At 44.1% G+C, this 15,161-nt stretch overlaps 1 protein-coding gene across 10 annotated transcripts in view; it reads right to left on the reverse strand.

Moving 5' to 3' along the window:
- Positions 1-15,161, reverse strand: part of WASF3 (WASP family member 3) — a 134,707-nt gene that overhangs the window by 23,196 nt on the left and 96,350 nt on the right. For all 10 annotated transcript variants that reach the window (XM_019447919.2, XM_019447914.2, XM_019447910.2 and 7 more), the window contains one exon: positions 152-286. In XM_019447919.2, the coding sequence (XP_019303464.1) occupies positions 152-286 (135 nt within the window). The remainder of the gene's footprint in view (positions 1-151; positions 287-15,161) is intronic.

Consider the following 15,161-nt stretch of genomic DNA (forward strand, 5'->3'; position numbering starts at 1 on the left):
GGGGTCCCGCCCCCCCTTAATATTCTTCCAGAAAGGACAAGATGAAGTATCAGTACACTACCCCAAGGAAAAAACAGTGATGACACCACAATTAATTACTGCTGTCCTGTCAACATCACCTCTAGCTCGTGGCTTCCGTGCCATTACCTACCCTCTTCCACTGTTGAATCCAGCTGGGTAACTTTGACAGCGAGGCGATCAATTCTGTCTTGAAGAGAATTTGCTCTGATGTAGAAGTTGTTAGCCTCGTGAAACAGCTCACCAAATATGTCTTCAGCATGTTTGCCTATAGGAGAGAATGAATGGAGAAGGCCATCTGTTAAGAACTGCTGAGGCAGCCTTCACACGTTCTCGCCACTGCTGAGGACTGTCGACACGTGGGACTTCGTGCAAATGATTATAAAATTAAAGCGTCACGGTCAAAGGCCTTTACAACTTTTGAAAATGTATTGTGGACATTCATGTATATCTGAAATTGACCCAAAGTTGTAAAGTTTTAAGACACTATGGCATTTTCACTCATTTGCTACGTGAGTTATCGTGAAACGTGGTTCCCATTAAACTTCGTTGGGAAAAAATTTGCTCACATTTTGCATGCTTTATGTATAAATAGAATCTCAGGAACTTAACCTTCCTTTTACTTCCTGTGAGAATTAAATAAATCATGTTGGTTTCTAAATTTAAGATCCCGCTTCATTCACAATCAGAAACATTAGGTATCTTACGCTGCGCCTAACATTCTCTAGTGGCATTAAATTGTTCTAATCCGTATTTTGAAATCTAAGCACTCTCTAAAAATCTGGCACTCTCAAAAAATCACTATTTTGCATTCGGAGTTAATTTTTTCTGCATGGATCCTTATGAGTGCCAGACACAACTACTCCCACTTTGTAAAAAATGTAATAAAAAACATTTCTGAAAAGACAGGAATAAGTACCTGCTTGAATTTCCAAATCCTAACATCGTTCCTTTATTCATTCAACAAACACTTAATAACCGTCTACCCTGATTGTGCGAGGCAGAGCTGCATCTTCTCTCTGCCAGAGATACCACTTTATTTTTTTTATTTATTTATTTTTAAAAATTTTTTTTTCAACGTTTTTTATTTATTTTTGGGACAGAGAGAGACAGAGCATGAACGGGGGAGGGTCAGAGAGAGGGAGACACAGAATCGGAAACAGGCTCCAGGCTCTGAGCTGTCAGCCCAGAGCCCGACGCGGGGCTCGAACTCACGGACCGCGAGATCGTGACCTGGCTGAAGTCGGACGCTTAACCGACTGCGCCACCCAGGCGCCCCCAGAGATACCACTTTAAAAATCAATAAATAAATAAGACTTGACTTTTAAGAACAGTTTCCGGTTCACAGGAAAATTTATCAGAGAGCACAGGAAAGTTCTCGTATATTCCCTAACCCCGTCACACACAGCCTCCCCACGATCAACATCCCACCCCAGAGTGATGCATTTGTTGTAACTGATGAACCCGCAGTGACATATCGTGACATCCACAGTCTAGTTTCCAGGAGGGTCCGTCCACTCTTGATGGCACACATTCCATGGGTTTTGACATACGCATAAAAGACACATGTATCCACCATGACAGTTTCAACAAAATGGCTTCCCTGCCCTGAAAATCCTTTATGCTCCCACTTGTTTACCTCCCTCACCCCACCCCCTCTCAACTCCTGGCAACCACTGATTTTTACTGTCTTGTTTTGCCTTTCCTAGAATGTCATATAGTAGGAATCGTCATTAATTACAATTAATCGTACTTGCTTAGTAATAAGCACTTCAGGTTCCATGCTTTTTCGTGGCAAGACAGCTAGTTTCTCTTCAGCGCTGAGTAACGTCCCACTGTCTGGACGAAGCACAGTGTGATCATCCATTCACCTACTGAAGGACACCTGGGTTGCTTCTCGTGTCTGGTGGTGAGGAATCAACAGCTGTGGGCAGGTTTCTGTGCGGACAAAGGTTCTCAACTCATCTGGGTAAACACCAACAAGCAGGACCGCCAGACTGTATGGTAAGAATATGTTTGTTTTTATAAGAAACAGGCAGTCGGGGCGCGCCTGGGTGGCTCGGTGGGTTAAGTGTCCGACTTCGGTTCCGGTCACGATCTCACTTCCAAAGCGGCGGTATCACTTTGCGCTCCTACCAGCCGTGTATCTGAGTTCCTGTTGCTCCACACCCTCATCGGCATCTGGTGTTGTCGGTGTTCCGGATTTTAGCCATTCTGAAAGGTGTGAAGTGGTCTTCTCATTTTAATTTGCATTTCCCTGATGACATACGATATTAAATACCTTTTCATATGTGCTGTGACCGCCATCTGTACATCTTCTTTGGTGAGATGTCTGTTCAGGTCTTTTGCCCATTTTTTAATCAGGTTGTTAGTTTTTATTGAATTTTAAGAGGTCTTTGTATAGTATGGACAACAGCCTTTTATCAGATTATGTCTTCTGCAAACATTTTCTCCCCGTCTGTGGTAGGTCTTATTATTCTCCTGACTATCTTTCACAGAGCGTAAGGTTTTCATTTTAATTCTTCTGGAAAGAATACTTACTTAAAGCGAGAATAACCGTGATGTTTTCATAGTGCTTTACAATTTACACAGTCTGATCTCCACTTTGCAGACTGCCTGCTGTAATTCACGACACTGCAAAATGTGAGAATAAGAACGAAGCCTGTCTGTTCAGTGTTGCAGCCCAGCCCTAGCTAGACCAATGAGTCCTGACAAACGCCTGTTCAAAGAACGCATCGGCTTATGAGGTCAATAGCGAGTTACTGCTTTCATTTTCCAGATGACCAACCTGACCACCAGAAAGGTGATCTGTCCAAATCTCATGGCTAGTAAGTGGCAGAAAAAGATGAAACTGAACTTTGGTCTTCTAGCTTCTGATCTCCTGATTTTATCATATTCTTCCTTGAACTTCCCTGCCTAGAAATTAGCAACTTCCACAAATTATTGCAGGCCACAAGCCACTCGGTAATTTCCTGTTTACTTAATTAAAGGGACTAAAATATTTGCTGCCTAAATGGTCACTCCCAGACACCAGATAAGCATTTCTTGTGAATCTAAAAGCAGTATAATTTCATAAATTCCCATAGTGTGACTGTCCTAACAGGAAGAACTTTCTCTTTAAAAATGAGAGCAATAAAGGAATCAGTAAAAACATTCTGTATCTAAAAAGTCATCCCTCTGCCAAAAATGGAAGGGGGATCCCCAAGGCCACTGATGTCAGCTGAGCAAGAAATCATTTCTCTTAAAGTCTGTTATCTAGTGTATGATCCTCTAGAGTCGCTTAAAATTCTGCCAACACTTTCCATTGCCACAACATACAAAACGGTTTCGACAAAGGCAAGGGAATGAAATAAAGTCCTCACAAATTACATATTTCTAAACTCTGTAACTAGATGGGATATCCAGAATTAGCGTGTGTTCACTGCCTTCGGAACCCTTTGCTGAGTGCCGGACTTGTGTGCCTAACTGGCTCATGAACATCTCCACGTTGATGTCCTACAGAATCCCAAAATGCTGTACAAGTGCGAACAGGAATTCATTTTCACGTTAACTCAAACCTGCACGCCCGTGTGGAGAGGCATCAATCGCCGAAAGGGAAGCCCACGCAGAAACGGGGTCATCCGTGGCTGCTGCCTCCCGCTACGGCTCACCCAACACCAGACCTTGTCACTTGCCTCTTCCCGGCGCCCCTGAGCTCCGACTCTCCCGTTTCCCTCCTGAATTAAACAAGCGACGGTTGTTGGGTTTTTTTTTTTCTTTTCTGCTTTCAGGCTCGCCTCCCACCCTCGAACCTGTTCGTCACACCACTGCCAAGTGATCTCTCTGAAAGAAAGATCTGACTGTCCCTCCTCCTCCCCATCATCTCAACATAGAATCTAGGCCTCTTGGCAGGCCACACAAGGCCCCGTGCACCTCACTTGTGCCCTCCCTTTGTGCTCCGGTCCGAAGGGACTACTTGCGGTGCCCATGGCCCTTCCCCACAGGTGGCGCCACCGCTCTTTGCTTTCAAACCCTTCCGCCCTTTGTCCCCCCACCCAGAGCAAAAGCCACAGGTCACGTGATGAACACCACCTACCCCGCTGGCCTCATCCACTACGCCACCCTCTCACATATTCCACTCCCCCAACTACTCTGGCTTCCTGCTGTTTCTCAGACGTGCCAATCATACTTGCCTTTGGGGGGGGGGTGCATTTCCTGTTCTTTCTCCCTGGACCATTTTTGTATCAGAAACTCACACGGTTTGGTCCCTCGCTTCATCCGGGCCTGTACCCAACTGTCACCTTCGAAGTGAGACGTCTCTAGCAACCTTAGCTAAGATTGCAATCACTTCACCACACTAGAGGCACACACACGCCCTTGGCCCTTCCCTGCTGTAGTTTTCTCCTCAGCATTTACCACCATGTTATAATTGTAGCCTCGTACTTTCTTTTTACATTTGAGAGGGAGCGTGCACAAGTGGGGGAGGGGCAGAGAGAGAGAGAAGGAGAGATTGAGAATCCCACTCCACACCATCAGCACAGAGCCCGATTTGGGACACGAACTCACGAAGCGAACCGCGAAATCGTGACCAAGAGCCGGACACTTAACTGACTGAGCTTCCCCGGACACGTGTGCTTATTCCTCATGTTTCTAGCCTGTCTCCTTCCGCCAGAATGTATGACCCAAGAGGACAAGGGCTCTACTGGGTCCCGCGCACTGCTGTATCAATCTCCAAGGTCCAGGGCAGGTCTGCCTTATAGTATGTGCTCAAAAAGATTTTGGAATAAGTGAATAAAAACATATTAACTCCAAATCAATCCTTCTGGATGCAGACCGGGGGAAGATCATGCCTCCCTCTGTGTTCCCACAATACCCTAGGCATACCTCAGTCACAGGACTCTTCACGTAACCCAAACGTTGTCTTTACAGAAGTTCTTTGCGGGTATGAGCAAAGCCTTTTCTCTCTTCATTGCCTGTGCTGAGTTAGTGTTCAGCAAGTACCTCTTGAACAAAAAAACACAGCATCTCTACCTGTGTTTTCTTGTTAACACGTGCACAACCAACAAATGCTCCCTGCTCAAGTAAGTTTGGGGAATGCTGGGCTGAAAAGATTCGACAAACGTGCTTCTATGCCTTGGGGTATCTCAAATCTTTAATATGCTCATATGCAATAGGAATCTGTAAGAGAAGCATCTAGCATACCATGTTTTCAAACGGACTGGGCCTGGCACCACCTAATAACATCCTTTGGAAGTTCTGGTTTATGACACCTATTCAGGAAAACGCCCGTTCAGGCTGGATGATCTGTAGACAAAGTACCAGGTTCGAAAGGGTATCTATCCAAGCCTATCAGTTGTTTATTTTGAATACGAGACACGATCAAGTAGAGCCAACTAATTTTTGTTTCTCCATCTGGCCATTCATAGTTTAAAAGAAATAGTCCAGGAGCGCCCGGGTGGCTCAGTTGGTTGAGCTCCCGACTTCGGCTCAGGTCGTGATCTTGCAGTTCGTGGGTTTGAGCCCCATGTCGGGCTCTGTGCTGACAGCTCGGATTCCGTGTCTCCCTCTCTCTCTGCCCCTCCCCTGCTCACACTCTGTCTCTCAAAAATAAACATTAAAAAATAAAAGAAAAATAAAAAATATTCCAGTGTGATTCCCACCTCTGCCCACCCAAATCCTTCCCCTTTCCCTTCCGTTATACAGAGATCTAACAGGGACAGCATGTATCACCAAGAATATGGGAGTATATACTCTCGTCCCTTGCCAAAGTCACGCCAGCATTCTCCAAGCACAGCGACTATTGCTGAGAACCACGTTCTGCTAGATACTATAGAAGGTGACAAGGATAAATAACATGTGGCCTCTGCCTTTAATGCTTAACCCTATTTGGGAAAAAAACAAAAACCAAAGACCAAAAACCATGCCATTGACTATACTTCTGTAGGAAGTTCTTTTAGTGTTTTGTTTTGTTTTGAGAAAAGGAGACCACGCAGGCAAGCAGGAGAGGGGCAGAGGTCGAGAGAGAATCCCAAGCAGGTGCTACACGGTCAGCGCAAAGCCCGAGGTGGGGCTCAAACTCAAGAACCGTGAGACCACGGCCTGGGCTGCAATCAAGAGTCAGACGATTATCCGACTGAACTACCCAGATGCCCCGGAGGTTCTTAATTTATCAACAAAAAAAAAAAGACACAGAAATTGAGGACCGCATACTTCATCTTTTGCCAGCTGCTGCAAGCCAACAAGTGACTGAAGAAAATGGGAGAAACTATATTTTCCTGATGAACGAGACTAAAATGTTGCAAATTACAGTATTCAGTTTTGCAAACAGCAACTTATTTGAAAAGCTTAATTTTACGTGCTCTTGGAAGTGGCAAGTCCATTAATAGCGAAACTAAAATCATTCTGAATTGAAGACCACGCTGAGCTAAGTGTAATTTATTCATTCTTTACTGACAAAGGATCTACTTATGGATTTATCGGTACCATTATGAATTCGTGTCCAGGTATGTCAGGTTGGGAAGTATGCCTCTAAGCTGCCGAAGCAGTCAAAATTATGCATGGATTTTCAATTGTATTCAAAAGCGACGATTTACTGGCAACAACCACCGTTGTCTGATAGGAGTCCTTTCTGTAGAACAAGAAACCAGTCCTAACAAGGTCCTTCAGAAATTTTAGTGCGCACCCCTAGCACCTCGATCCTGATTGGTCGAGATTCTGGCTTTTCACTCACCACTAAAAATAACAAGGCTTCTTGGAAAAATGATTCTAGGGCTGAGGGTGGATAAGGCCAAGAGGAGCTTAGCACACCTTTTGCTGTGCTTTTCTAAAAACATACAGGAGTACTCAGAGAGGGGCAGAGACATGTCAAAAGGACACAGGGGTCTGCGTGAAAGGACTCCCACTGCCCAAATCTGGGAAAATGTGAGCATCAAAATAAATAAGAAAGATAATGGATGATAGCCCACAGAATAAAATGAGAATCCCTGAGTTCAAGCTGATTGAATGAATGAATGACAAGGAAAGAAACGAAAGCACTTACAGCAGAATTCCAACTAATAAACGCAGAATTAGGGAACCACCAAAATCACCTTTCTGCAACCACCACAACAGTAAGTGTTTGGGGCAAGAATCATCAACGGATGTTAAGACTAGTGGAAAGCAGTGGATGAAAACAGGCTATTACAAAGTCTCAGTATGTTTCCCCACAGATCCTTACCAATTACAGAAGGAGACACAACTTTAGCTACGGAAATCTACGGACAAAACGCCAACGTGATGGAAAACAAAGCGTGAGCGAAGTCACCATGGGCAGTTATGGGACAAGCAGAGAATGTGTGCTTTGTGAACAAACGTACTGAGAAGGACGTACCATCACTCCGTCACAGTCTTGCCAATTTCCTAAATCAAATCATGAGGAAACCTCAGGAGACCCAGACCAACGGACATTCCACAAAAGAAACGGCCAGTTCCCTTTTCAAATATCAAATCATCAAGTCAAAGAAAGACTGAGGAACTACTTCAGGCTCAAGAAGAGAATTAAATATATATATTATACTAAACATAAAATATATAATATTTTAAAAATGCTAAACATACACATAAAATATTAAATATATATGTGTACATGTGTGTATAGGAGAAGGGAGGGCAGGAGGAAGAGTCTCTGAGAAAAAGAATATGTAGGTGAAAGTTTGAGAACTCGTTACTGTTTTGACCTTTTTAGAAGTCTGAAGTCATTTCAAAATAAGGTAAAAAAGAAACCTTATTGTAGTGTTTGCAGTGAAGTCCAATGACCATTGAGTTCCATAAAAATACCAAGTTATAATTTGGGGGCCCTAAGGATTTCCCCCCTTTTATTTATTTTTTTTTTAATTTTTTTTAACGTTTATTTATTTTTGAGACACAGAGAGACAGAGCATGAATGGGGGAGGGTCAGAGAGAGAGGGAGACAACAGAATCCGAAACAGGCTCCAGGCTCTGAGCGGTCAGCACAGAACCCGACGCGGGGCTCGAACTCACAGACCGCGAGATCATGACCTGAGCCGAAGTCGGACGCTCAACCGACTGAGCCACCCAGGCGCCCCTTTTCCCCCCTTTTAAAGTTCTATTTTCCTTCTATGAAAGCAATCCATGCTTATCATAAAAAATACAGAAAACACGGAAGAGTAAACAGTAGAAAGAAATGGCCCCAAGCCCAATCCATCTACTGCTGACACTCCGATTTCTTTCTTCTGTCTTCGTTGTGTTGACCAGTCTGTGGAAAAGCCAAAAAACCTAGTGAACACCTTATGACTGAAGTGTCTCTGGGAGTATAAAATATACACTCATGATAGAAAATCTGGAAAACTCAGAAAAGTAGAAACGTCACCCACAGGCAACCATGGTGAACTTTTCTGTACACTTCTTCACAATACTCTTTCTAGCATTTCATAAGAACTAAGATAATAGAAGCTGACTGTTAAGCATATTCAGTTTACTCAGGAACTATTCCATAAACACCCCCTCCGCACCGGGTGCCATCCCAGTCGCCCGAAGGAACGCGGCAGCGAACACAGCCACAAAGCTGACGTCACACACAGGTCACGTGATGACACGTGCTGTGAAGAAAGTAAGACAGCGAGGGCGCAGAGAGTGGTAGGAAGGGGGTGCCCCGTAGGCGGTCACCAGAGGCCAGGGAAACGTACGCGGATCTCATCTCAGGGAGGAACCTTCCAGGCGGAAGGCAGAACCCCAGCTGGTGTGGGAGGGCGGCCTCAAGGAGGCCAATGTGGCTGGAGTCCGGTGAATGGAGGGAAAAGTGGGAGAAGAGCGCAGGCAAATAAGTTCCTTCCCTGTGAAGCGGGGTGATGAGTGGCGTGGGGAGACCAGACCGGAGGCCGCTGCTGCGCACTGAGCAGGGACACCGTGGGGGCTCAGCTGTGGACGTGCCAACAGGTGTAGAGATGTGCTTCCCTACTCCGAAGGCACACGGTAGGAGAGAAGGGGGTCACAAATAGAAAAGAACTGGCGGGGGGGGGGGGCAGGGAAGAAAGAAGAATGAAACAATTCTGCTTTTGACATGTAGGGTGTGAGATGCCTCAGAAAGCCAAGTGAATCAGGGGAGCCTGGGTGGCTCTGTCGGTTAAGTGTCGGCCTCCCGATCTCAGTTCAGGTCTTGATCCCAGGGTCGGGAGTTCAAGCCCCGCGTTGGGCTCTGCGCTGGGTATGAAGCCTACTTTCAAAAACAAAAACCCGAGCGCAGATACCTCGTAGGCAGTTGTGTACACAAGTCTGAAATCTAGGGAAGAGGTGAGAATTGAAGACCCACGTTTGGAAGTCATCGGCGTAAAGACGGTGTTTCAAGTCATGAGATCGCCTAGTGAATGGGAACAGCCAGAGAAGAGCGTCAGTGACCGAGCCCTGGAGCGTTCCCACGTGCAGAGGTATCATCAAAGGAGACTAATAAAGAACAGCTTGTGACAGAGAAGCACCAGAGCGCGCTGGCCCAGAAGCCAGGTCAAGAAGTTTGCTCCAGACTCGAGACTAAGCACTGGGCTTGGCAATGGGGAGGCCCCTGGTAGTGCGGACAAGCACAAATTTTAAGTGTAGATGGGACAAGACTTTAATGGGGACAAGAGAAAATGAGGGAAGTGAAGGCAGCGGAGGAAGGAAGGGTCCTTTCAACGTATCCTGCTGTGAAGGGGACCAAGAAATGGGGAAACGGGTAGAGGACGGTTGGAGGTTTAAGTCGAGAGATTTCTCCATATTTTACTATTTGGCAGAAATGATGGAGGCAGGGAGGGGAGAAAGATACTGCAGGAAAAAGAGAGGGTGAACGCCGTCCTGGAGCGAGCAGGAGGGTCTCGGGTCCGGTGTGTCTGAAAGAAACATCAACAGTCACCATTTGAAAGGAGGGTGACCAGCACATCCGGGTTCTGTCTGGTATTGGCCGACTGAGCCGGCAGAAGGGGATGTCTGGTTCTCCTCTGGCTGCTTTCCTTTTCCAAATGAAGTAAGAAACAAGTCGTCAGCTCAGAGGGGAGGTCTGAGGTGGAAAAGGTACAGAAGAGACACCCTAAGGGCAGGGAAATGGATTAACGAAGCAATTACAGCAGGATCGCAGAGCAACATTGAGGGCTCACCTGAGCAATGTGCCCACGATTTTAAATCCCTCTTCTTTTCCAACATAAGCATTTAAAGGTGCAAATTTCCCTCTAAGCACTGCTTTAAGTAAATCCCAGAAATACATGGTTCATTATCACACATCAGAAACAGTTTCTAATTTCCTTTTTGATTTCTTCTTCGACCCAGGGATTATTCTAAAAGATCCTGCTTCATCTTCTGATATGTGAGAATTCTCTTAAAAGATTATTATAATTACCGTCTCATTACCACCATACTCTTCAGGATGTCAATCTTTCAAATGTAGCATTTTATGGCTGAGCCTATGTTCATCTTGGTGAACATTCCATGTGAACATTAAAAGAATGTATATTCTATAATTTGGGAGTTGAGTGTTCTATAAAGGTCAATTAAATCAGATTGTTTAGTAGTGTTGTTCAAACCACCTACAAATCTACATATATTTTAAAGACAGAGAGTGTGCAAGCAGTGGAGAGGGGCTGGGGGAGGGGAGGAGAGGGAGAGGGAGAGGGAGAGGGAGAGGGAGAGGGAGAGGGAGAGGGAGAGAGGGAGAGAGGGAGAGAGGGGGAGAGAGAGAGAGAGAGAGAGAGAGAGAGAGAGAGAGAGAGAGAGGAGAGAGAGAGAGAGAGAGAGAGAGAATATATATCTTAACCAGGCTCCACGCTCAGCACAAAGCCCGACACGGGGCTCAATCCCATGACTCTGGGATCGTGACCTGAGCCAAAATCAAGTGTGAGATGCTCAACCGACTGAGCCACCCAGGCGCCCCAAACCACCTATATTCTTACAGATTTTTGTCTATTTTTTTTTAGCATTCACCGAGAGGTTTTTGTTAAAATCTGCAACTGTCATTCTTCATTTGTCTATTTCTCCCTTTTGGTTCTATTGTTACGCCACGTTCTTTTAAACTAAAATGTAGAATTGTGAGTTCTTGACAAATGAGCTCTTATCACTATGGAACATTCCTTCTTTCTGTTTGACAGTTTACTTTATTTGACGTTAATATACCCACATCAGCTTCCTTCTGCTTTATGTTCACATGCTATAGTTTTTATATTATTTTCTTTAAATCTGTGTCTTCATCCTTAATAATGCATGTATTTTAGTCTTGCTTTTTTACCTGACCTGATTAAGCTCTGCCTTAAATTTTAAGGGGGTATTTAACATGTTTCCATTTAATGTAATTCTTGATATGGCTGGGTTTAATTCTATCACCTGGGTATTGGTTTTCCATTTGTCCTTTCTGTTCTTGGTTCCTTTCTTCTTCCTCTCCTGCCTTCTTCTGGGAAAACCAAACGATTTACCTTGGGGTTCCATCTATCTCCTCTGTGTGTTATCCTGGAGGTTACCGGAAATTAAAATAGGCATCCTTAACTCATCACAATGTACTTTCAAATAGTACAGTATTTCAAAACCAATGTAAAACACAGCAACTTAGGTTCCATTTCCCCACTTCTACTCATATAGCTGTTACTGCCATATATTTTAATTTCACGGGGTATGAACTCTACAATAAACTTTCAGCCGTCAACAGCCTTTGAGCAAAGAGATACAAATATATCATTTTAATGCCCATTTTTCTTTAGTCCCATATTTACTCCTTCTGTTGATCTTTATTCCTTCTTGCAGATCCAGGCTACCATCTGGTATCGTTTTCATTTAGCTTAAAGAGTTTTTCTAGCATTTTTGGTAATGGAGATATACTGAAGATGAATTCTCTCAGATTTTGTCTAAATAAAATATGTCTATTTCATTTCCATTTCCCTTCATTTCATTCATATTTCATTTCTGGTCTTGTGTCTGATGAGAATCAGCTGTCATTCTTAACACGGTGCCCGCCCTATACGTAATGTGTTTTTTTCCTCTTGCTATGATTTTCTCTTTACTTTCGTTTTTTCAGCAATATTACTAGGATGTGACTACATGGGATTTTGTGTAATTTACACTTCTGCAAATTTGCTGAGCTTCTTGAACCCGCTGGTTGATATCTACCATCAATATTCAAAAATTCTCATCCGTTATTTTGTCTACCTTATTTTTGCTCTCTCCTCTCCTTCTGGGACTCCAATTACATACGTATTAGACCCTCTGGTATTAGCCCGTATTCTGGTTGTTCTGTTCTTTTTTTTTTCTTTTTTATCATTCGGTGTCTCTTGTGAATTAGTTTGAATAATTTCTACTGGTTTGTCCCCAAGCCACTTCTGCTTGTGTCCGTTCTGCAAGTGGGAGCATCAAGTGAATTCCTTTATTTCTGATACTGGCATTTTCAGTTCTATTTATTTTCTCTATAGTTTCCATTTCTCTGTTGAAATTTCTGGGGTGCCTGGGTGGCTCAGTCAGTGAAGCGTCTGACCTCAGCTCAGGTCATGATCTCACGGTTCGTGAGTTTAAGCCCCGTGTCATGCCCTGTGCCGAAAGCTCGGAGCCTGGAGCCTGCTTCGGATTCTGTGTCTCCTTCTCTCTCTGCCCCTCTCCTGCTCGTGCTCTGTCTCCATCTCAAAAATGAACACTAGGGGCACCTGGGTGGCTCAGTCGGTTGAGCACCCGACTTCAGCTCGGGTCATGGTCTTGCAGTTCACGGGTTTGAGCCCTGCATCGGGCTCTGTGCTGACGAACAGCTCAGAGCCTGGAGCCTGCTTCAGATTCTGTATCTCTCTCCCTCCCCCGCTCCCCTGCTCATGCTTTGCCTCTGTCTCTCAAAAATAAATAAATGTTAAAAAAAAATTTTTTAATAAACACTAAAAAAATTTTTTTAGAAAATAAATTCTCTATTTCTTCATGTATGTCAGTCACCTAGTTTTTTGATCTATCCTCCAATATATTTTTTTAACTCTTTCTTATAACTTCAATCTCTGCTGACATGACCCATCTGTTTTTGAATCCTGTCTGCTTTTTCCATTGGCATCCTTGACATATGAATCAGCTCTTTTAAATTCCTGGTCTGATAATTACAACGTCCCTACCGTATCTGACTTTGGTTCTGAGGTTTACTCTGCCTCTTCAAACTGGGTTTTTTACCTTTTAATTTCTTTTTTTTTTTTTTTTTTTTTTTTTTTGGTGAAACCCAGACATGCTGTACAGGGTCAAAGGAAACCGGGATACGAAGGCCTTTGGTGACGTGTTGGGAAGGTGTGGGGGGAGGGAAAGTGTTCTACAGTCCTATGCCCTTTGGTTCCAGCTTTACTGATGTGTAACGGACAAAACGGTATATATTTAAAGTGTGCAATGTCATGATTTGAAATACATATACTTAGTGAAAGGATTAGCACAATTGATTAACATACCATCACCTCACAAACCTTTTCTTTTTTTTCTTTTTTTGGTGAGAACCCCTACCATCTACTCCTTTAGCAAATTTCAAACATGCAATCCAGTATTTTTAGTTATGGTCACCATGCTGTACATCAGATCCCTGGAACTTAGTCATCCTGTAACCAAAAGCTAAAGGCTTGTACCTTCTGACCAGCATCTGCCTGCTTCCCCTCCCCCACAGCCCTCACCCGGTAACAACCATTCTACTATTTGTTTCTAGGAGTTCAACTTTGTTTTTTTTTTTTTAAAGATTCTGCACATAAATGAGATCATACAGTCTTCTCTGTATGGCTCATTTCACTTACCATAAAGTCCCCCAGGTACATCCATGTTCCAAATGGCAGGATGTCCTTCCTTCTCCTTGCTGAATACCCCATCGTGTCCACGTATATTCCCCATCTTCCTATCCCTTCACCTGCTGATGGTAGCCCTATGACCCGGTGTCAGTCTTTCAGTGAGCCTAGGCCCCCGGGTCTCACTCCGCTCCCCCTTAGATGAGAAAGGAAGGCGAGAAGGGGCTGGAGTAGGTGGCCCATCGGTTTCCTCTGATGGAAACTCGGGGATTTTGCTCTAATGTTTACTGTGAGAACAGAAGGGCACCTGACAGTAAAACTCACGGAAGTGTGGAAGCCCCACGAAGAATGGACCCCCCCCGCCCCGAGCTTTTAACTCTCAAACTTGTTCTCACTGAGCCCTCAGCAATTCACCAGTCCTCTCCACACGTGGGGGCAGTGGTTTGAACTGTGACCTCCGTTCTCTGACAGATCGAAGAGAAGCTTCTGGGTTTTCAATTTGTTCAGCTTTTTCTTGCGATTTTTTATCACCAATCATTTCTGAGCCCCTTCAATGCCAGGTTGGAACCTGCAAGTCGCCTTCAATATATTTTTCATAGCATTTTTCCAGCTACTCCAAAACTGGGGTCATCTGTGGGTCCTGTGGCCACCAGTTGCTTTTTCTCTTAATTATGAAGTCACATTTTTCTCCTTTTCTGAATGTCTTGTATTTTTTCACTGGACAAGGTATGTAGAATAGCAGAAATGAGATAGCAAATGTTTAGTCTTATACAAGGGCACACTTGACAGAAGAATGCTACTTTAGGCCGCTGATAATAACAATCGTGTTCCTAATGTGGGAGTGAGCATAGCAAAATTTTAGAATATTAAAAACCTTTAAAATCTTCCCTCAAAGTTTTCAGATGGTCGGCTTTAGTAAGGCAAAACAATTAGAAAAACATCTAGGGATGCCTGGGTGGCTCAGTCAGTTGAGCGTCCGACTCAATTTCAGCTCAGGCCATGATCCCAGGGTCATGGCATCGAGCCCCATATCAGGCTCTGCACTGGGCGTCAAGCATGCTTGAGGTTCTCTCTCTCTCTCTCTCTCTCTCTCTCTCTCTCTCTCTCTCTCTCTCTCTCTCTCTCTTTCTGTCCCTCTGCTCCTCTCCCCCACTCCTGCATACTCTCAAGAGAAGAAAGAAAGAAAGAAAGAAAGAAAGAAAGAAAGAAAGAAAGAAAGAAAGAAAGAAAGAGAAAGGAAACCATCTATAAATCACATAAGCCTACATACTCATGAAACAGGAAGGATACAGATGATAAACCAGAAGTTCAATGATAGGACTAAACATACAGATTTGGCTGGACTCTCCAACTTGTGTTCCTATGAATTATCTTACATTTAAACTCTGCTATGTAGAGGTCCATCTAGAAAAAGGAGAAATGAAAAACAATCTAAGT

This window comes from Panthera pardus, unplaced genomic scaffold, assembly GCF_024362965.1.
Source record: "Panthera pardus isolate Hobbes unplaced genomic scaffold, ASM2436296v1 HiC_scaffold_1, whole genome shotgun sequence".
NCBI classification, from domain to species: Eukaryota; Metazoa; Chordata; class Mammalia; order Carnivora; family Felidae; genus Panthera; species Panthera pardus.